At 55.4% G+C, this 22,261-nt stretch overlaps 1 protein-coding gene across 1 annotated transcript in view; it reads left to right on the top strand.

Moving 5' to 3' along the window:
* Positions 1 to 22,261, top strand: part of HMCN2 (hemicentin 2) — a 178,485-nt gene that overhangs the window by 123,390 nt on the left and 32,834 nt on the right. The window contains exons 51-69 of the mRNA XM_070378841.1: positions 19 to 132; positions 643 to 785; positions 1,151 to 1,301; positions 2,925 to 3,143; positions 5,594 to 5,707; positions 6,326 to 6,513; positions 7,709 to 7,805; positions 8,546 to 8,707; positions 8,896 to 9,009; positions 9,782 to 9,984; positions 10,682 to 10,763; positions 12,494 to 12,625; positions 15,588 to 15,731; positions 15,824 to 15,983; positions 16,073 to 16,197; positions 17,053 to 17,236; positions 20,083 to 20,180; positions 20,718 to 20,984; positions 21,740 to 21,930. Of these exons, the coding sequence (XP_070234942.1) occupies positions 19 to 132; positions 643 to 785; positions 1,151 to 1,301; positions 2,925 to 3,143; positions 5,594 to 5,707; positions 6,326 to 6,513; positions 7,709 to 7,805; positions 8,546 to 8,707; positions 8,896 to 9,009; positions 9,782 to 9,984; positions 10,682 to 10,763; positions 12,494 to 12,625; positions 15,588 to 15,731; positions 15,824 to 15,983; positions 16,073 to 16,197; positions 17,053 to 17,236; positions 20,083 to 20,180; positions 20,718 to 20,984; positions 21,740 to 21,930 (2,888 nt within the window). The remainder of the gene's footprint in view (positions 1 to 18; positions 133 to 642; positions 786 to 1,150; positions 1,302 to 2,924; positions 3,144 to 5,593; positions 5,708 to 6,325; positions 6,514 to 7,708; positions 7,806 to 8,545; positions 8,708 to 8,895; positions 9,010 to 9,781; positions 9,985 to 10,681; positions 10,764 to 12,493; positions 12,626 to 15,587; positions 15,732 to 15,823; positions 15,984 to 16,072; positions 16,198 to 17,052; positions 17,237 to 20,082; positions 20,181 to 20,717; positions 20,985 to 21,739; positions 21,931 to 22,261) is intronic.

The raw sequence follows: 22,261 nt of genomic DNA, 5'->3' as shown, positions 1-22,261 counted from the left end.
CTGTCCTACCCCAAGCAGGCACCCACGGGCTGCAGATTCTGAATGCCCAGAAGGAAGATGCGGGCCAGTACACCTGCGTGGTCACCAACGAGCTGGGCGAGGCCATGAAGAACTACCACGTGGAAGTCCTCAGTGAGTCAGGGACCGGCCAGGGCACCGGCTGCGTGGGCAGGAGGCTGCCTGGGAGTGCCGGGGCTGCACTTGACACCCCAGGCACCTTCATGTGACATGTCCCCTCTGATAGTCCCTGGCCAGCCAGGCCAGCTCGGTCCATTTAGGGCCTAGAACTTAGGAGGAGGGAACCAGTGAGTTAGGACTGGGTCACGTGGATGCCTAGACCCACAGCAGTCCTGGCTTCCTTTTGCCACTCACACTGCGGTGCAATAATACCGGTAGCCCACAGCTGGAGACCTGGTACTCCCGGAAGGGTCCCCAGAGGTCACCCCAGGAATCCCCCTGCCTCAGACCTGCCCTGTACCATAACCATCTCTCCCCAGGAGTGGGTGGGTTACCAGGCTCCCTGTTCCTCTGCTCTGGAGAGACAGCCCCCTCCATTTCTGGGATGGGCTTAGGGGCTGGGGGGTGCAGGGTCTCAGCACCTCTTCTCCCGGCCTGCTCCTCAGACTCCTTTATGGTTTTCAGTCCCCCCTTCCATCTCCAAAGATGACCTCTTCGGGGAGGTCAGCATGAAGGAAGTGAAGACCAAAGTCAACAGCACCTTGACCCTGGAGTGTGAGTCCTGGGCTGTGCCCCCGCCCACCATCAGCTGGTACAAGGACGGACAGGTGAGCTCAGGAGCCCCTGGCGGCCTCAGATTCTCAGTCTGGGCCCCCCTCATCTGCAGAACCTTCCAGAAAAGGCAGTCATAGCAGCAGGCCCCAGAGCTGTCCTGGGCCCTGCCCCATCCTTTATATTTTAATAAGAAGCTCAACTCTTTATAGAAAACAAGTCTCACATGCATGAAACCCTATATTCACTCACTGAATTCTCTTCTAATTTTTACGTTCTGTGGGTCTGGTGTTACAGAATTGTCAGGGTGCTCTGATCACTTTATGTGGTGTTTTAAAACCCATGTGAAAATGGAAGTAACTCATCTGGGTGCTTTCTAGCCCTCATTCCTGATCCCTGTCCCCTCTCTTTCCTCCTCCAGCCCGTGACCCCCAACCAGCGTGTCCACATCCTCGGTGAAGGACGGTTGCTCCAGATCCAGCCCACGCAGGTCTCCGATTCTGGGCGATACCTGTGCGTGGCCACCAACGTGGCCGGCGAGGATGACCAGGACTTCAACGTGCTCATCCAGGGTGTGTGGGGCCACGGGGCGGGGGTCAGTGGGACTTGGGGGGTGTCAGTGCTTCTGGGGCGGCCTGGCAGGAGGGCTCTATTCTCATCGCTGTCTGCACATCTGGCCCCCCGAACCCTGGCCTGGGCTCTTTCAAGAGCCCTGGCGGACCGGGACATCACTGCCCCCCCAGGCCTTAGTTTTACCTTTGTAATATATGGGTGATCAGGGAACTTTCCTGATGGTCCAGTGGTTAAGACTTCCCCTTCCAATGCAGTGGGTGTGGGTTCCTGGTCCAAGAAGGCAGATCCCAGAGGCCTCTTGGCCAAAAAAACAAAGCATGAAACAGAAGCAATATTGTAACAGAGTCAATCAGATCAGATCAGTCACTCAGTCATGTCCGACTCTTTTCGACCCCATGAATCGCAGCACGCCAGGCCTCTCTGTCCATCACCAACTCCCGGAGTTCACTCAGACTCACGTCCATTGAGTCAGTGATGCCATCCAGCCATCTCATCCTCTGTCGTCCCCTTCTCCTCCTGCCCCCAGTCCCTCCCAGCATCAGAGTCTTTTCCAGTGAGTCAACACTTCACATGAGGTGGCCAAAGTACTGGAGTTTCAGCTTTAGCATCATTCCTTCCAAAGAAATCCCAGGGCTGATCTCCTTCAGAATGGACTGGTTGGATCTCCTTGCAGTCCAAGGGACTCTCAAGAGTCTTCTCCAACACCACAGTTCAAAAGCATCAATTCTTTGGCGCTCAGCCTTCTTCACAGTCCAACTCTCACATCCATACATGACCACAGGAAAAACCATAGCCTTGACTAGATGTACCTTTGTTGGCAAAGTAATGTCTCTGCTTTTGAATATGCTATCTAGGTTGGTCATAACTTTCCTTCCAAGGAGTAAGCGTCTTTTAATTTCATGGCTGCAGTCACCATGTGTAGTGATTTTGGAGCCCAGAAAAATAAAGTCTGACACTGTTTCCACTGGTTCCCCATCTATTTCCCATGAAGTGATGGGACCTGATGCCATGATCTTCGTTTTCTGATTGTTGAGCTTTAAGCCAACTTTTTCACTCTCCACTTTCACTTTCATCAAGAGGCTTTTTAGTTCCTCTTCACTTTCTGCCATAAGGGTGGTGTCATCTGCATATCTGAGGTGATTGATATTTCTCCCGGCAATCTTGATTCCAGCTTGTGTTTCTTCCAGTCCAGCGTTTCTCATGATGTACTCTGCATATAAGTTAAATAAACAGGGTGACAATGTACAGCCTTGACAAACTCCTTTTCCTATTTGGAACCAGTCTGTTGTTCCATGTCCAGTTCTAACTGTTGCTTCCTGACCTGCATACAAATTCCTCAACAGGCAGATCAGGTGGTCTGGTATTCCCATCTCTTTCAGAATTTTCCAGAGTCAATAAAGACTTTTTAAAAATGGTCTGCATCAGAAAAAAAAGATCTTTAAAAAAAATTAGCTGATAATAAAGGAAAAAAGATCATTTAAAAAAAACTGCTTTGATGAAAGGGATTGGCTCAATCGATGAAATTTCCCTGCCTAGGGGAGGCTGGGACGGGAATCTCTGAACAGAGGTTCATGCCCATTTCTCAATGGTGTGTCTTGACGGCTTTGTCCTCCGCTCCCCAGTACCCCCCATTTTCCAGAAGGTGGCTGATGCCACTGCAGACTTTGAGACCCCGTTCTGGGGTGAAGAGGCCCGGGGTGGGGTGACGGAATACCGGGAGATCGTGGAGAACAACCCTGCCTACCTGTACTGCGACACCAATGCGGTGCCAGCCGCGGAGCTGACCTGGTACAGGGGGGACCGCCCCCTCTCCATCGAGGACGGGGTGTCTGTTCTGCAAGGTAGGCCAGGGCTGCGTGGAAGAGCGGGCCCTTTACAGGCAGGCACCAGGGTCACACCCACACCAGGGCTGGTCGCCTCCGCCTTTCGGTGCGGCCTGAGGTCTCCTGCCTGCTGCTTGCTGTCTGACCCCCGGCAGGGCATGTGACCACTCTGGACCTCAGCCGCCTTTCATAAACTGGGGCTAGAAGTCCTTTACCTGTTTGAAGGCAAGAACAGGATCCCCTTCTGCCTCTGGTTAGAACAGAGGTCCTCGTCTGCACCACGCCCACCTCTGGGCTTCGAGATCTGTAATGTCCTGGCCCCTTTTTCCGGGGGGAGGGGGCAGTTCCTTTATTAAGACCCCAAATGTTGAAGAAGCTCTCATGGGGCTCTGATGCCCACCCAGGATCCAAGATCATGGCTCATGTGACCTTAAAAAAAAATTATTTATTTTTAATTGGAGGATAGTCGCTTTACAGCACTGTGTTGGTTTCCGCCATATATCAACACGAATCAGCTGTAAGCATACGCATGTCCCTTCCCTCTTGACTCTCCCTCCCACCTTCCACCCCTCTAGGTTGTCATGTGACCTCTTTCTGTCTTTTTCCTGCTTTACATATTTGTTTATTTAAAGTTGGGCTTCCCTGATAGCTCATTTGGTAAAGAAACTTTTAAAGTTATTTGCTTTTTTGTTAAAAACATAAACACTTTTTCTTTTTTTATATCTAAATTTTTTAAAATTTTGCAGTGCTGTACTGGTTTCTGCCATGTGAAACGCGAATCAGCCATAATCATAGAGTACACCCCTCCCTCCCTAGCCTCCTCCCCTCCCCCCTTCCATCCATCCAAGCCATCACCGAGCTCCAGGCTGGGCTCCCTGCGCCACACAGCAACTTCTCACCGGCTCTCCATCGCATGGACATTTTGTATTTATGCCAACGCTACTCTCTGCATTTGCCCCACTCCCTGCCTCCCCTACTGTGTCCACAAGTCCAGTCTCTACATCTGCGTCCCCATTCCTTCCCCACAAGTGGGTTCATCAGTATCAGCTTTCTGGATCGCTTTACCGTCTGAGCCACCAGAGAAGCCCTGTAGATCCCACATATACGCGTTAATATACTATATTTGTTTTTCTCTTCTTGACTTACTTCACTATGTATATAACAAGCTCTAGGTTCCTCCACCTCACTAGGACTGACTCAACCCCTTCCTCTTTTATGGCTGAGTATATATTCCAGCGTGTTTATGTACCACATGTGTTCTATTCACTCATCAGTCGATGGGCATCTAGGTTGCTTCCTGCCTAAACAACTGCTTCATCTTAGAATAGTTTTTTACGGACGGCTTTGAATTAAAGGGCTCTGGGGATGGGGCTTAGAAACGCCTGGCTTCCCTGGGGCGGAGGGGTCCAGGACTGGGAGGAATCCCAGACACAGAGCCCGGGTGGGGTGGTCACCCGGCTCACGGTCACGCGGTGCCCGGCCAGGCGCAGGTCAGCGGTGATGCTGGTGGCGGAGGGAAGAATGAGGGGGCTGTAGGGCGAACAGCCATGCCAGGGTTTGGACTTTGGTGCTCGTGAAAGAAGGCGACCCCTTGGAGATCTGGGAGAGGCAGGGCTTACGGAAAGATGTAATTGACCCCTTAAATGGCCACTGCCCTCTGGCTTGGGGACACAAAGAGCTCAGTCACATGCTGACCCTCAGTCCCACCATTGGTCTCTGCCCTGGCCACAGAACCCCTAATCCTGGGCACACAGTGCTCATAGTCACAGCTGATCTTAATTCTGGCCCTGATCATAGATTAATCTCACACATTAAGTGATCCCTCCCTTGACCATGGCCACAGCCTCCCTAGTCCAGGCTACCACCCCTTGGCTCTGCATATAATGAGCCCCTGGTTCGAATCCTACTCACAGCCCATCACATCCTGGGTTGGCCACCCCCCAGCCCAGGATTCTGAGCGCACAGTCACCCAAACCCCACTCCTGCTAGACACAAGTTCCAGCCCCCTTGATGCCAGAGTCTGGCCCTGGCTGGCTCTCGATCGCAGAGGGTCCCAGGTGATGCCCCTCAAGAGCCCCCACCTCCAACCACTCCAGCCTCCTGAGAGCCTCTGCCCAGACATGTGCCCAGCTCTCCGCCTCTTCTCTCTGCCTTCATCAAGGAGCTGGGCTCAGCCCTGCCAGGTACTCTTAGGAAGCCTCAGTTTTTCCATCTGTAAGATGGGAGTTGTGACAACACACAGAGTCAGAGGCTGGGGGAATGCTCAGCCCAGGGCCTGGTGCAGAGCAAGCCATTACTGTGCTTTAACTGGCCCTCTTGTGCCGTGACCGGGGCACAGCAGGTGCTTCTCTGCATGTCACAGGTTATGTGGGGGGAGTGGGGCAGTGATGTGTCCCAGATCTCCTCCAGGGGAGAGGGCAGGTTTCTTGGTTCTTGCTCAGACCTCTATCTCCCCCATGTCCCTGCAGGAGGCCGGGTCCTGCAGATCCCCCTGGTACGGGCGGAGGATGCGGGAAGGTACTCGTGCAGGGCCTCCAACGAGGTGGGCGAGGACTGGCTGCACTACGAGCTGCTGGTACTGAGTGAGTGGCCTGGCCTGGGGGTGGGCAGTGGGGGAGGCTCAGGTCTAAGGCCCCATGAGGGCCCCCCACCTCCAGAAGGGGGCCCAAGTAGAGAGCAGGTGTAGTCTTGCCTTTCTCCAAATGGATGATGCAGGGCTTTCGAGCTCGGACTCTGAAACCAGACTGGACTAGGTTCAGATTCCAAGTGAGCTGCTTCCTGGGCCTTCCCTGGTGGCTCAGACAGTAAAGAGTCCGCCTGCAAGGCAGGAGGCGTGGGTTCCGTCCTCAAGTTGGGAAGATCCCCTGGAGAAGGGAATGGCTACCCACCCCAGTATTCTTGCCTGGAGAATCCCAGGGACAGGGGAGCCTGGCGGGCTGCGGTCCATGAGGTTGCAAAGAGTTGGACACGGCTGAGTGACAGCACACATGAGTTGCTTGCTAGCTGAGTGACCTTGAGTGAATCATAGCCCTCTCTGTGCCCTAGACTTCTTAGCTGTCCCAGGGCTCAGAAGGGCTTGGTGGGCAGGGTTCAAGGAGCCCCAGCTAGCACCTGGCACCAAGACCTCTCGTCTCCACGCCCTGCTCCTCCTGGGGCCTTTCCCAAGGAGGCTGCCCGCTTCTCACCCTCTTCGCCCCCAGCTCCACCTGTGATCCTGGGTGAAACGGAGGAGCTTGTAGAGGAGGTGACCGTCAATGCCAACAGCACCGTCAGCCTGCATTGCCCAGTCCTGGGCAACCCTGCGCCCACCATCTCATGGCTCCAAAATGGGCTGCCTTTCTCCCCAAGCCCACGGCTGCAGGTCCTGGAAAATGGGCGAATCTTACAGGTCAGGGCGACCCCCCCCCCAACCCCTGCTCAGGCTAAAGGCAGTGGCTGACTTCCCTGGTGGTCCAGTGGTTAAAACTCTGCCTTCCTTCCCATAAAGGGCTTGGGTTCAATCCCTGGTTGGGGGGCGGAACTAAGATCCCTCATGCTGCAGGGTGTGGCCAAAAATACTTTTTAAAAAATACTTATTTAAAAACAAAAGCAAAAAAGATTCTGCGTTTCCAGTGCTTCCACTGCAAGGGGTCATGGGTTTGATCCCTGATTGGAGAACTAGGATCTCACATGCCCTGTGGCAAGATCAAAAAATAAATTATAAATAAAGATAGCTGCTGCAGTGACTCAGTTCTGTTTGTCTGGGGACCAACGAACTGCCATCACCTGAAGCTCTTTGCTTGGAAGTGTGTTGGAACCCCTGGGATTTAATTCAGGGTTTCCTGGGTCGGGAAGATCCCCTGGAGAAGGGATAGGCAACCCACTCCAGTATTCTTGGGCTTCCCCTGTGGCTCAGCTGGTAAAGAATCTGCCTGCAATGAGGGAGACCTGGGTTTGACCTCTGGGTTGGGAAGATTCCCTGGAGAAGGGAAAGACTACCTACTCCAGTATTCTGGCCTGGAGAATTCTGTGGACTGTATAGTCCATGGGGTCGCCAAGAGTCGGACACGACTGAGTGACTTGCACTTTCACTTTCTTTCACTTTTACTTATTTAATTCACTGAAGAATCGTATGTGAGAAGCCTTGTAGGGCTGCTCGTGGCCCCTGAAAAGGAGCAGAGGCTGGCACACCCACAGCCAGCGTGGCACAGGGCAGCCTTCCTTAGGAAGGCCATCAGATGCTCACAGAGCCGTGTGGGCACCTGGAACCTCAGGCAGCACCTCGGGCCCCCAACATCCAGACACCCCTACACAGGACCCCTGGAGCCCAGCACAGCACAGAGCACCCTTCTCGGGGCTGGGGAGGGGACCATTGTCATCACCCAGTTTGCTACAGGGACTCATCTGTCAGCCTCACAGCCCCGAATGTCACAGAAAGCCCTGGCTGGACGTGGGGTGACCTCCCTAAGCATTGCTCCGTGTAGACAAAGGTGGTCTTCTGAGGGGGCTCCACCTGGTGCCGGCCGTGCCTGGGATGGGTGGGAGGGAGCCCTCGCGGTTCCTGGGGGGCCCAGAGCCATCGGGCTGGCAACATGCACCCCCAGGTTTCCACGGCGGAAGTGGCTGACGCCGCCAGCTACATGTGTGTGGCCGAGAACCCAGCGGGCTCCACGGAGAAGCTCTTCACACTCAGGGTGCAAGGTGAGCCGGGCGAGTGGGCAGCCCCCGCGGGTTCCCCAGATGAGCAAGGGCTGGTCCTCTGGGTTGGCCCTGGCGTGCTCTGTGGGCTCACCAGGCAGGCAGGCAGAGTGCTGCGGTCCTTCCAGCATCCTGGGCCCTCGGTCTGTGCCAGCCTTACCCCAGGACAGAGAACTCTGGAGGACCCTGGCCATTAGACCATCTTAAGCAACCTCGGAGGCTCTCAGAAGAACAAGGTCTTTCCAGCACCACTATTGATCACTTACTATAAGGGCACTTACTTTCCTGGGCTCAAAGCCGAGAGGTGGGCCCCATTTTAGGGCCGTGGAAACAGGCTCGGAGACTCAGTGGGGGTCTCCCTGCCTCCAGAGTCGACCCTCTCAACCTCTGCGTTCCTGTGATATGTGCATCTTAGGGGCTGAGATCTCTGGCTCCAGACGTAGTGCAGCTGTGGCCTCAGGGGCAGAGGGATGACAGCGTTGGGCACTCAGGTCTAGGACTTAGCCTGAATTGAATGGATATTCTGGGCCTCCCACTGAGCAGCTGAGTGACCTTGGAAAAATGACTCTCCCTCTCTGATCTCTGAGCTCTGCATTCTCCTCTACAAGATGAGGAAGACGAACAGGAGCTGGTTTGAAGTGCCAGGAGCCCCAGAAGGCCCCATGTGTCACCCTGTGGCCGTCGGCTCCCTGCCGGTCTGTATTGTCACGTCTTTCTTTATTTCGGTGGCCCCGCGGGGACAGTCCCGCCACGAATCGCAGGTCTGAACCCGGAGCAGATCACCGCCACCCTCAACAGCAGCGTCTCCCTGCCCTGCGACGTCCGTGCTCACCCCAGCCCCGAGGTCACTTGGTACAAGGACGGCTGGACCCTCTCCCTGGGAGAAGAGATCTTCCTCCTGCCTGGTGCGTAAACTGAGGCTGAGGGCCTGGCTCGGAGACTCTATGGGGAAGCTGAGTGGCCTCCCCAAATCTGGGATAGAATTGGGGGTCTGGGAGGGCTTTAGGATTGTGGGTGTAGGGTCTGGGGATTGGGGCCTGTTCACTGGTGCCAAGCGCTGGCTCCCCCGACCCGCCACCACCACCCCTCGCAGGCACCCACACCCTGCAGCTGACTCGGGTTCAGCTCTTGGACTCTGGGATGTACATATGTGAGGCCCTCAACGCCGCCGGCCGAGACCATAAGCTGGTGCAGCTTAGCGTGCTGGGTACGTGCCATCTGTCCCCCCCACCTGCACTGTCCCCGACTCCTTCCATCACCCTCACACCCCTTCTCCAGCACAGTCAGGAGAGGGGCAGCCGGCCCCGGGGGAGCCTGGGACACACCGTGCCGTCTGCTGCAGTGGTGTCTGGGGCACCGTGGGGTTACGTTCCTGATTACTAGACTCGGACGCCCTTGGGTTTGAAATTCAGCTGTGTGCTTCCTTGCTCTGTGACCTTGGGCAAGTCACTCTTCCTCTCTGAGCCTTGAGTCTCCCATCACTATAAGGTGATGGTTGGTTTAAGGATTAGATGGTGGTATGTGAGCATTTAATCCAGTGCCAGGGCTTCCCTGGTGGCTCACAGGTAAAGAATCCGCCTGCCAATGCCGGGTTCAATCCCTGGGTTGGAAAGATCCCCTGGAGGAGGAAACAGAGCCCCACTCCAGTATTCTTGCCTGGGAAATCCCATGGACAGAGGAGGCTGGCGGGCCACAGTCCATGCGGTCGCAAGAGTCAGGCTCGACTGAAGTGACTCAACACACGTGTACCCCAACTGGGAGGGTGAGCCCAGAGAGGCCAAGAGGCACTTCCCAGGTCACCCAGCAGGTCCTCGGCGTGCTGGCCTGGATTCTCTTAGTCCAGCCCCCGGGGTCAGTGCAATCCCCTGGGGTGGGGTCTGCTGTGTGACCCTTTCTCTCCATAGATGGTTAGCCTGCAGGGATGTTGGGGAGGACAGGGGAAGGCCTCGGCCCCTCACTTGGCTCGTCTCCTGCCCCAGTTCCCCCCACCTTCCGGCAGGCACCCAGCAGACCCCAGGATGTGGTCCTGGTGAGTGCAGGGGACAAGGCCGTCCTGAGCTGTGAGACAGACGCATTCCCTGAGCCGACTGTGGCCTGGCAGAAGGACGGGCAGCCCCTGGTCCTGCCAGAGCGAATCCAAGCTCTGCTGGGTGGGCAGAGGCTGGAGATCCAGGACGCCCAGGTGAGCTGTCTGGAGGTGCAGGCGGCCCTGGGCAGCCCTGGAGATGTCACCTCCTGGTGTGCCAGGGGCAGGCGGGCAGCTGGGTGGTAGGATGTGGGGCCTGCTTCCTCCTCGGCCCAGAGAACCCCAGTCCAAGGTGATGAGCAGCCTTGGAGGCGGGAGATGAGGAAAGGGCACCAGACCCCAGGTCTGGCTCGGCACTGAGCCATAGAACGACTTCAAGCAGATCCGGGCCCTGCCGCCTGCCTGTTTCCCCGGGATCCAGAAGCCTCTCCAGGCCCCTCTGGTTATCACTCCCGGGGACTCGGTTCTACCTGCCCATCCCCATCCCTGGTGTGGATTAGACACCCACAAGTGTTCACTGGGTGAATATTCGCTGTTCCTCTGGAACTGTACCCAGGGCTCCCCTCTCCGGGTTCAGCTCCATCCCCACAGCAAGGGAACCTTCTCCCCCTGGCTCAGCTGACACGCAGACCCAGGGGAGGGTGAGGTCTGGGTCCTCTGCACCCACCTTCTCTCATCCCTCCTGCATCTCTAGGATTTGGGAAAGGCCAGAAGGTCCCATCTCCCCTTGGGCCTCCCAGGCATGACCGGTTTACTTGGAGAGTCCTGCTCTGGAAGGTTCTGGGGCCTGGAGGTTTTGGGGAGCCCACCCCAGCCGCATGCACACTGTCATCACGTGCTTTCTCTGTCCCAGGTGTCGGATAAAGGTTTATACAGCTGTAGAGTCAGCAATGCAGCCGGGGAGGCCATGCGGGCCTTCAGCCTCACGGTCCAGGGTAAGCTGGGGACCAGCCTGCGAGCGCCACTGTGGGACCGCTGGCAGCACATGGAGCTACCAAGGATGGGAAGGGCAGTGACTGCAAAGGGAAGCGTGTTGCTGAGTGTTTAGGGCACAAGATCTGGAATTGAAAAGAGCAGGATCAGAACAGGACTCCACTGATGACTTGCTCTGAGTGACCTTGTCCCTTTGAGCCTCGGATTTACCTTCAGTAAAAGGAGCCGAAGATAGGACCTGCCTGTTAAGCATGCAGAAGGCGCTCCATCTATGGTCTGCCATGACTGTGTCTAGAAATGGCTGGGCACAGGGCCCAGGATGGGAGCACTGGGACAGAGCCCTAAGAGATCAGACCCTCGGAGTCCTGGGACCATGTCATCCCCATCTGAACCCTAAGGCACCTGCCCTAGCAGCCCAAGATGGAACATAGATGGGCATTTCATTGGGTGTGGCTCAAGCTGGGGGTGAAGGGAGAGCTTGTCGGAACTGCCTAGGGAAGCAAGGGATGAAGGCTTGGCCAGATTTTCTTGTGGTCAGATGTTGTGTCAGTTAGGGAAAAGACTCAGCTGTGTAACAAAAAGACCCCAAAATATAGTGCATCAAGGAAGAGAGAAGTTTACCTCTCTCATCCAAAAGCCTAGAAGTGAGCATCTGGGCTGCAGGGTAGCTCTGGACTTATCAAATGCTAATTTAGGGACCAAGATCCTTCCATCGTATTGATCTCCCATTCGCTGAGGGTTGTCCCTGTCTGCATTCCATCTTTGGGCTTTCCCAGGTGGTGCTAGGGGTAAAGAAACTGCCTGCCAATGCAGGAGACATAAGAGACTCAGGTTCGATCCCTGAGTCAGAAAGATCCCCTGGAGGAGGGCATGGCAATCCACTCCAGTATCCTTACCTGGAGAATCCCACAAACAGAGGAGCCTGGCAGGCTATAGTCCATGGGGTAGCAAAGAGTCAGACACGACTGAAGTGATTCAGCATATACACGTTGCATTGTATACCAGCCGGTGAAGCAGAAATGAGGAGACACAGAGAACTTGAGCAGCTGGCCACAGCAGGCTGCAAAGGAGACTGGGAAATGTAGTTTCTGCCCGAGTGACCCTGTGCGAGATGGGAAGGACAGGTAGAGAGACACCAGCTATCTGCCACAGATGCCAAAGCCTCAGCTTCTGTACCACCGGGACAGTGGATGGATCCAACCCCGACCATACTGAATACCAGTGTTGAAAATTATTGATACCAGGTCTGCTGCTGCTCAAAGCTCATAGCTCCTTCTCCTGATGGCCACCTTGATGAACAGGGAGAGGGTGCAATGTCTGGTCCTTGAGAGAGAAGATGTTTCATCCTGAGCACAGCCATCTGTGTTCCACTGGCAGTGGCTGCCTGTGGTGCATGACTTCATGCTGGCTGAGCAGGAGAGAGTGTTGGGATCGATTAGTGATGTCTGCCCTGGCATAGGTTAACACCTGCTGATGCAGTAGTCACATATTTACCATCTTTGGGCTAAGTGTTCTCCCTCTGGGCTCTGCTTTGTAAATGTTTGGAAATAGCCAGCTGCTGGTCGTATTTACGTTTGTGGATAAAACAACTCACATCCGCATCAATGGCAAAACATAAAATGTCAGCTCCTAAGCACAGGGAAGTGCTTCTCAGGCCTCCCTGATCGGCCCGAGAGGAAGGAAGTAGGGGGCAGAGTCATAGGATTCTGGGAATCTGGCTTCTCTCCTGCAGTGCCCCCGACGTTTGAGAACCCAGAGACGGAGATGGTGAGCCGGGTGGCTGGGAGCCCCCTGGTCCTGAGCTGTGACGTGACCGGGGTCCCTGCACCTGCTGTCACATGGCTGAAGGACAGGATGCCTGTCGGTGAGTCCATCAGTCCTTATCATTTTGCTGCCAAGTATTTCTTTGTTTGGGGTTCTCCTGGTACCTCAGTGGTAAAGAACCTGCCTACCAATGCAGGAGACACAGGTTAGATCCTTGGGTCAGGAAGATCCCCTGGAAAAGGAAATGGCAACCCACTCCAGTATTCTTGCCTGGGAAATCCCATGGACAGAGGAGCCTGGCGGGCTACAGTCCACGGGGTCACAGAAGAGTCAGACACAGCTTAGCGACTAAAACAGCAACAAGTTTCTTTATTTAATGAAATGGCAATGAAAGCAGAAGGGGATAGTTGGGTTTGTAACTTCACTTGCTTGGCAAAATCAAAAGCCGGCAGCACCTTGTTGATCCGTTCCCCCATTTGTCTCTCAGCCCTGCTGGCCTTGAAATCCCAACACTGAGGACCATTCACATGGGGGCTTGGTGGCTCCTGTGTTTGTGTCCACAGAACAGAAACTCAGAGTGGGTGCTGAGGGTACAGCTGGCCTGACCCTGGGCTCCACAGTGGCCCCCAAAGCTGCTCCTCCTCCAGCACCTCAGCTCTGTCTAGCCCAGCTGTTGGTCACCTCCATCCAGGTCTGCATCCTTGCCCCACTCTTACTCTCCCCCAACCCACTCGCCCATTAGTCAGTAGGTGCCTCTTCTTGTCAATGTAAACATCTCTGGGGCCAGCCCTGCTCTCCACCCCTTAGCCTCTTCCATCTCAGCCCCTATGGCCCACACCCCTGGGTGAGGGCACAGCCCCTACACTCATCTCCTGGACCCCGTCCAGGACCTCAGTGCAGGCTCCTTTGGGGCAGAAAGGATGGCAAAGGGCAGGTCTGGGCGTGTCAGTTATCTGTTGAAAATCCTTCCATGGCTGAAGTCCTCAGGACCACAACCCAGGAGGCCCTTCAGGGCCAGGGCCCACTGGCCAGGGCCAGCCCCCCTCCATCCTGCTCCATGCTCCAGATGGACCTAGCTGCTCTCAGCTCCTTGCATATGCCTGTGTCTGTCTGTCTCTCTCAATAACAGCTTTACTGAGATACAATTCACATACTATACAATTTACCCAATTAAAATGTATAATTCAGTTGTTTTTTGTATATTCACACAGCATATCCACAATCAATTTTGGAACACTTTTTAACTTTATATTTTATTTTTCCTTATTTATTGTAGTATAGTTGTATAGTTGATTTACAATGTTGTGTTAATTTCTGCTGTACGGCAAAGTGATTCAGTTATGTGTGTGTGTGTGTGTGTGTGTGTGTGTGTGTGCGTGTGTGTGGCTTCCCAGGTGGCTCAGTGGTAAAGAATCTTAAAGAATCTGCCTGTCATTGCAGGAGATGTGAGTTTGATCCCTGGGTGGGGAAGATCCCCTGGAGAAGGAAATGGCAGCCCCCTCCAGTATTCTTGCCTGGATAATCCCATGGACAGAGGCGTCTGGTTGGCTACTGTCCATGGGGTGCAGAGTCAGACACAACTGATCATGCATGCATGCATATATATATATATATACACACACATACTTTTTAATACTCTTTTCCATTATGGTTTATCACAGGGTATTGAACAATTCCCTGTGCTATGCAGTAGGACCTTGCTGTTTATAAGTTTGGAACATGTTTATCACCCAAAGGAAATCCCTTACCCATCACCTTCACTCGCAGTCACTCTGGCCTTAGATAACCCCTACCCTACTTTGTCATTATAAATTTGCCTGTTCTGGACTCTTCATGTAACATGTGGGATCACACAACACGTGGCCTCTTGTTCCATTTAGCACCGTGTTTTCAAGGTTCATCCATGTTGTCGCACATGTCATTCTTCATTCTTTAAGTCTTTTTTTCATTCATTTTTGTGGCTGGACGTTCCACTGTGTGAATCTATCACGTTTTTTTGTCCATCTGCCAGTCGATGGATGTTCGTGTTGTTTCCACCTTTGGCTGTGAGGGATAACACGGTGAATGTTCTTGTACAAGTGCGTGGCGTACGCTTTCCTTCTTTGATATATGCCTAGCGGTGGATTGCTCTGGACTCTCTTCTCTCTGGCCTTCAGCTCCTGGCACATGCCATTTCTTTCCTGAAATACCCACCCTGGGCTCCCGGAACCACGTCCACTTTCACCTGGCTGATTCAGACCCACTTTCCAGTCTCAGCTGAGACTCACCTCCTGCAGAAGCCTGGCCTCGTCTCTCCAGGCTCCGTCAGGGTTCCACAGGGCCGGGCACACGGGCGTGTGCCTGTGTCACTGTCTCTGAGGCATTTTGATCTCCTTGAGGACAGGGACCACATTTCACCTGTCTTTGATTCCTGAACTCGCTGTTGGGTTTGTAGTAGTTGCTCAATACATTTTGTGCTGAAGGGCTGGCTGGACAGATGAGGATCTGAGAGAGGGCAGATCAGCCTGGGCTGGTGCAGTTGGAGAAGGCTTTGGGGCAGAGGTGCCACTGGAGAACACAAGGGGGAAGCATTCCAGTCTGGGGGGGTGTGCAGCCTGAGCAGAGTCTCAGAGGAGCCCCTTGCTTGACTCATATCAAGGTCAGTGAGTGGCTGGTTTGCCGTGATCCACAGGGGCGGAGGGAAAAATTGGAAAGGAGGTGGGAGATGAGCTGGGCCTGAGAGTCAACAGGAAGAGGAGCAAGTCCTAGACAATAAAGGGAGTGGGATCCCTTGGGGAGAAATGTCCCCAGTGGAAGGGTGTATGGAGGGGTTGGTTATAAGGACTGACGCAATCTAAGGCACCCAGGCTGGGGAAGGCTGTGATGTGTCTGGGCCTCAGTTTCCCCATGAGCGTAAGAAAGGGGTGGGTAATTCAAGGGTTCCTGGGGTGTTTCCAGCCTTGTGAGTGGGCATCAAGCACCCTCCCAGGGAGTCACGTGGCTTTTGTGTCTGGGCCCAGTGGTGGCACCTGGGGCGATGGGTCTGAGCAGGTGACGTCCAGGCCTGCCCCTCCTTCCTGCAGAGAGCAGCATGGCACGTGGTGTGGTCTCCCGGGGGGGCCGTCTCCAGCTGAGTCACCTGCAGCCAGACCAGGCTGGCACCTACACGTGCGTGGCTGAGAACGCCCAGGCTGAGGCCCACAAGGACTTCGTGGTGGCCGTGCTGGGTACGTCCGCACCCTGAGCCCCTCCCGTGTCCCACGCCCCCCACACCAGCCCCAGCTTCTGCCCCAGGGCCTCACCACAGCCCCTGCCACAGTGGCCCCCCGGATCCAGAGCTCAGGCACCACTCAGGAGCACAGCGTCCTGGAGGGGCAGGACGTGCAGCTGGACTGTGAGGTCGACGGGCAGCCTCCCCCATATGTGGTCTGGCTGAAGGATGGCAGCCCGCTGGATGAAAGCGTGGGCCCCTACCTCTGGTAAGGCCCGGCTGGCACCCTCCCCGTCCCAGGCGGTGAGCCTCCATGTCCTCACACACCTGCCTCCCGGCTCTCTCTCCCTGTGACAGGTTCTACCTGAATGGCAGCTCCTTGGTGCTGAAGGACCTGAGGGCCTCAGACTCAGGTGCCTACACCTGCGTGGCTCGCAATGCAGCCGGCGAGGACGCCAAGCTCTACACCATCAATGTGCTGGGTGAGCGGCCAAGGGCGCGGAGCGGCAGGCAGTCCAGCCGTCCCAGGATGGCAGCAGCCCGGCCAACACGGGGCCTCCACTGGGGCGTCTGGAGGGTGCAGACACGGCCCTGGTGGGGGGCACCTGGTGAACCCCTATCCAAGCCCCCTCTGTGAGCCAGGCCCGTCTGGCCTCTCTGGGCCTCTGCCTCATCCCCAGGCCGGGGCACAACTGCTCCAGGTGTACAGCAAGCGAGTCAGGGGATAAAGGAGAGACACCGGGGGTGTCATCCTTGCCGGGAGTGGATGTGGCTCCAGGACCACGTGGTGATCGCCACGTGCTGATTGCAGTGGCAGAGGTCTAGGTATCAGTGCCATCTGCTGGGACTTCCCTGGGGGGAGCCCACCTCCCCTCCCCTGACCCCCTAGCTCTTGTTGTTCAGTCGCTCGTTCGTGTCCGACTCTTTGCGACCCCGTGGACTGCAGCACGCCAGGCTTCCCTGTCCTTCACCATCTCCCAGAGTTTGGGCAGACTCATTGTCCATTGAGTCTGCAATGCCATCCAACCATCTCATCCTTTGTTGCCCACTTCTCCTGCTGCCTTCAATCATTCCCAGCCTCAGGGTCTTTTCCAATGAGTCAGCTCTTTGAATCAGGTTAAAGTATTGGCACTTCGGCATCAGTCCTTCCAATGAATATTCAGGTTTGATTTCCTTAAGGATGGACTGGTTGGATCTCCTTGCAATCCAAGGGACTCTCAAGAGTCTCCTTTAGCGCCATAGTTTGAAAGCATCAGTTCTCTGGCACTCAGACTTCTTTACGGTCCAGCTCTCTGACCCCATCACTGTTCCTTCTTTCCTCTCTGCCCTCCCATCAGTGCCTCCCACCATCGAGCAGGGGCCAGAGGGTGCGGGGACCCTGGTTCACAGGCTTGGTGATCTGGTGAGCATGGCGTGCCCCGTCCGGGGCTCCCCGCCTATCCACGTGAGCTGGCTCAAGGACGGCCTGCCCCTTCCGCTCTCCCACCGCACCCACCTCCACAGCTCTGGCCGCACCCTCCGGTAAGGCAGTGGTTTCCCAGCCCACCAGCCAGTACCCCAGACATCCTGCTCAAGCAGCTTGCTTAAAAACACAACTGAATGGCTTTTAGACTGAAAATAATATAAACATATAGAAGTTTTTGACGAGGGGAACAAGAGGACCCAAATGGAACTCCAGAAATGAAAGTGGCCTCTGCCCTCAGGTTTTCACAGCCCAGTAGGGGAGGCACAGATCTGGGTGATGACATCCGGTTGCAGCTGACTCAGCCTAGCCCTGGTAGGAGAAATCAGGGAAGGCTTCCTGGAAGAAGGTGCCTGAGCAAAGTCTTCACGCATTCAGCAGCACTTCTGGAGTGCTTGCTGTTCCAGGTGCCGTTCCAGAGCACTGGGGTGGAGCAGTGAGCAAGACAAAGCCTCTGCTCCTGCAGTTGTGGGGATGGAAAATAAGCGAGTATAAAAGTGACATGTCACAAGAGATGTGTGCTCGGGTAAGGGAGTAGGAAGTGCCCGTGGAGAGCACAATTTTAGGGTGGCCGGTGGCAGGCACTCAGAGGAGATGACACTTGAGCAGATGTGGAAGGAGGTAAGAAGGGGAGGTGAGTGGATTCCACGGGAAAGAGTTCCCAGGCGGGAAGAGCAGGTTCAAAGGCCCTGAGGTGGGCATGTGGCTGTGCGTTCTAGGAACAGAGCTGGAGGGTTGGTGAAGGGAAGGTTTGTCAGGCGACATAGGGCTTTGTAAGTGCTTCAAAAGACTTGGGTTTTCCTAAGGAGAGAAGGGGAGCCCTGAAAGGGTTTTCAGCGGAGAAGCCTCGTGATGTGGCTCGACTTTTGCGTCTGTGGTAGAATACACATAAAAGAACCCCAAAGAATTGGTGCTTTTGAACTGTGGTGTGGAGAAGACTCTTGAGAGTCCCTTGGACTACAAGGAGATCCAGCCATTCCATCCTAAAGGAGATCAGTCCTGGGTGCTCATTGGAAGGACTGATGCTAAAGCTGAAACCCCAATACTTTGGCCACCTCATGCAAAGAGCTGACTCGTTGGAAAAGATTCTGATGCTGGGAAGGATTGAAGGCGGGAGGAGAAGGGGACGACAGAGGATGAGATGGCTGGATGGCATCACTGACTCAATGGACATGAGTTTGAGCAAGCTCCAGGAGCTGGTGATGGACAGGGAGGCCTAGCATGCTGCAGTCCATGGGGTCACAAAGAGTCAGACACGACTGAACTGACTGAACACATAAAAGAGAATCTAGCGTTTTTACGTGCACTGTCCAGGGCACTGAGGACACTCACGCTGTTGGGCAGCCATCCCCATCGTCCTTCTCCAGAGCTTTGCCTCTTCTCAAACTGCAGCTCTGAGCCATTAAACACCAGTTCCCCACCCCTCCCCATCTCCTGGCACCTAGCATCGCACTTTCCGTCTGTGAATTTGCCTTATTCTGAGTCTCTCGTGTACGTGGCATCACGCAATAGTTGTCCTCTGTGACAGCTTTATCTCACTTAGCATCATGTTCTCAAGATTTGTCCATGTTGTTGTTTAGTTGCTAAGTGTGTCCTACTCTTTGTGACTCCGTGGAGCCTTCCAGGCTCCTCTGTCCATGGGGATTTCCCAGGCAAGGATAACGGAGTGGGTTGCCGTTTCCTCCTCCAGGGGGTCTTCACGACCCAGGGATCATCCATGTTGTAGCTTGCGTCAAAGTTTCCACCCTGATATTTAAAGCTGAATAATGTCACGCGGTATGTGTAGAACACATTTCCTTTATCCATCCACTCACTCTTGGACACTTGGATTGCATCCACATTTCAGCAGTTGTGTGAATAATGCTGAAAAATGTGAATAATGCTGCCGTGGACATCGTAGTACGCATATCCACTTGAGCTTCTACTTTCACTTCTTTGGGGTTGTGACTTAGGCTGCAGCGTGGACGGCAGACTGTACTGTAGGCAGACTGTAGGGCTGAGGGTTAAGTAGGAGGGTGTTCTGGGGCTTCAGTCATAATCTAGGGGAGACACAATGGGGGGGCCTGGGTCAGAGCCCCATGACGGGGGTGATGGCAGTGGTCCAGCTGGTGGTGTCGTGGAGAGAGGAGAGATGGCGGGAGGAGTTGAGCAGGGCTCTGGGATCTTTATCCGGAAACTTGGAAGGCTGAGTTTCCATTTTCTGAGACGGGCCCACAGTGGAAGGAGCGGGTTGAGGGTTGAGACCTGGGCTCTCTTCACACATGTTGGTTGGAGAGATTCTTGGACATAAGGAAAGATGGAAACCAGGCACTGGATACTCTAGTTGGGAGTTTAGGAAACAGGCGCTTGGAGATGGTCTGCAAACAGGTGGTGTTGGAAGCCAGGATGGGCTGCAGTCCCCAGGGAGCGAGTGTGAGCTGTGCCCAGGTTGCCAGCATTAGGGCGGGTATAACAGACATTTCAGGGTCACTGTGGACATTGACAAAGGCAACTCAGGAGGAGTGGTCAGGGTGAAAGGGGATTCAACAGACAGTGGGGTTCAGGCAGTGGAAACAGTGAGTAGAGATGTCTGATGAGTCCTGAAAGCTGAGTGGAATTGTCTAGAAGAAAGGGGTGGGAATAGCAGACCGCCCTGGGGAGGGATGGTGGAGCTTCAAAATTTGGGAAGCAGGAAGTCTGGGTGCAGAGTGAGGTGGGCAGAGAAGGCAGCAGGGGTGGAGGTGGGGAGTCTGGGCTTCATCCTGGGGGTTTAAGCAGAGGCAGGACCTGGTCAGGTGTATGTTTCAGAGCCCCGCCCTCTGGCCGGTGAGATGTTAGGGAAGGGATGGAAGAGAATGGGGTCTGAGTCCCTCTCTCTCTTTCTCCCCCCCTCACTCTCGTCCCTCCCTTTGCTCGAGGGCGTCAGGATTTCCCAGGTGCAGCTGGCGGATTCGGGCACCTTCACCTGTGTGGCCGCGAGCCCCGCAGGTGTGGCCAACAGGCACTTCATCTTGCAGGTGCTCGGTACGGAGCAGGGGGCGGGTTACCAGGCCCTTTGGCCTCAGGGTTGAGAATCAAGGCCCTGTCCCCGCCCCTCCCCTCTGAGTGGAACCGAGGGTTGGCCCTCAGGGATGTCAAGGCAGGGCACACAGTCAGCCTCTGGCTCATTCAGTCACTCTTTCATTGATCTCACAAGTGGTTCTCGGACACGAGTGTGCCAGGGCCTCACCAGGCCCCGGGATACGGCAGTAAGCAGAGGTGGCCGCTGCCACTAGGAGGCCCATGAGGAAAACAGCTCTGTAGAAAGACAATTAAAATTCCAGGCGACTGGTGATGCCAGGGGAAGGGGCGGATCCCAGGGAGCACTGAGGGGGCACCTCACCTGGCCTCAGGGTTTCAGGGAAGGCTCCCTGGAGAAGGTGAGGTCTAAGTTATGGACTGGAGATGAGAAGGAATAGACCAGGAGAAGGGCACTCTGGCCAATAGTTAGTCTGTGCAGAGGTCCAGGGACCACCTGGCATCAAATGAATTGACTCGTGCTCACTCTTTGGCTCTGCACAGTGCCCCCTGTCCTGGAGCCGGCCGAGTTTCAGAATGACGTGGCAGTGGTCCGTGGCTCCCTGGTGTTCCTCCCCTGTGAAGCCCGGGGAAGCCCCCTGCCCTTTGTGTCATGGGTGAAGGACGGGGAACCATTGTTGCCCCAGAGCCTGGAGCACGGGCCTGGCCTGCTGCTGGAGGCAGCGGAAGCGGGGCACGCGGGGACCTACTCCTGCGTGGCTGTGAGCGAGGCGGGGGAAGCCAGGAGGCACTTTCAGCTGACCGTGATGGGTGAGTCGCCTGCCCCCAGGGCCAGCTTTTCTGGGCTGGGGGTGGAAGGGGGTCCCCAGGGTGGGGAGCACAATGGAGAAGGTGGTGAGGGAGGTGAGCACCCCAGAGGCTTGGGGCTTAGGGAACAGGTCTTGCTGACCTGGCTGCAGTGGCTGGGGGCCCAGATTCTTCATTCCCCTGGGACTGTGCCCCCCCATCTCATCACCCAAATCTTGTAAAGCAGGAAAAAAGCCACTGAGGTTTCGGGGCTCTGGGTCTCAAGCACAAGATTTTGCAAGAGCTGTGCCACATTGAAAAGACGCATCTCCCTTCATACTGTTTCCTGGTTGGTTTTAAAGCACAGATAATTGCCCCAGGCAGACGAGCCCACGGTCTGATGCTTTTAGGACCCTCCAACACCATCACCAGGTCTTCCCTGGTGGTTCAGTGGTAAAGAATCTGCCTGCAATGCAGGAGACACGGGTTTGATCCCTGGGTTGGGAAGATCCCCTGGAGAAGGAAGTGGCTACCCACTCCAGTATTCTTGCCTGGGAAATCCCATGGATAGAGGAGCCAGGTGGGTTACAGTCCATGGAGTCGCAAAGAGTCGGACATGAATGAAGAACTAAATAGCAGCAGCGGTAACACGATCACCACCGCCTGTTTGCAGCCTCGTCTGCTGTCAGCATCTGGGTGGTGGTGGGGGGGGACAAGCCCCAGCTCCCAGTGCTCCCGGCACGGCCCTCAAGGCTGAGCCAGGTTGCGGTGTCTTGCAGATCCCCCCTACATCGAAGACTCAGACCAGCCGGAAGAGCTGTTGCTGACCCCTGGAACCCCCTTGGAGCTCCTGTGTGATGCCCGGGGCACCCCCACACCCAACATCACCTGGCACAAGGATGGGCGGGCCCTGAGCTGGCCAGAGGATGGCCAGGGGGCCAGGCGGGTGCTCCGGGTGGAGGGTGTGCAGGTGCGGCTGCCCCAGCTGCCACGGGCCGAGGCTGCAGAGGGGAGGGCGGGGCCCAGCAGCACTCGGCAAGGTTCGGCCAAGCTCCACTTTTGTTTGGGGTGTGAGGATATGAAGATGATCCCCTTGGCCCGGGGCCACGCCCTTGGGAACCCCCAGTCAGGTCTGACCCAAGGCTGATGCGGAAACCAGATAAACCCCTAGCCCAACCAGAAAAGAACTGGTACAGTCCAGGGGGACTTCCTGGAGGAGATGAGCTCTGCCCTAGCCCTGAAATAAGGGCGAGGCAGTAAAAGGGAAGGAAAGTCCCAGAAAGGAGAACGGGCTGTTAGCA

Source organism: Bos mutus, chromosome 11 (genome assembly GCF_027580195.1).
Source record: "Bos mutus isolate GX-2022 chromosome 11, NWIPB_WYAK_1.1, whole genome shotgun sequence".
Lineage (NCBI taxonomy): Eukaryota > Metazoa > Chordata > Mammalia > Artiodactyla > Bovidae > Bos > Bos mutus.
The sequence above is the reverse complement of the archived record's forward strand: the minus strand, read 5'-3'. Positions and strand labels throughout refer to the sequence as shown.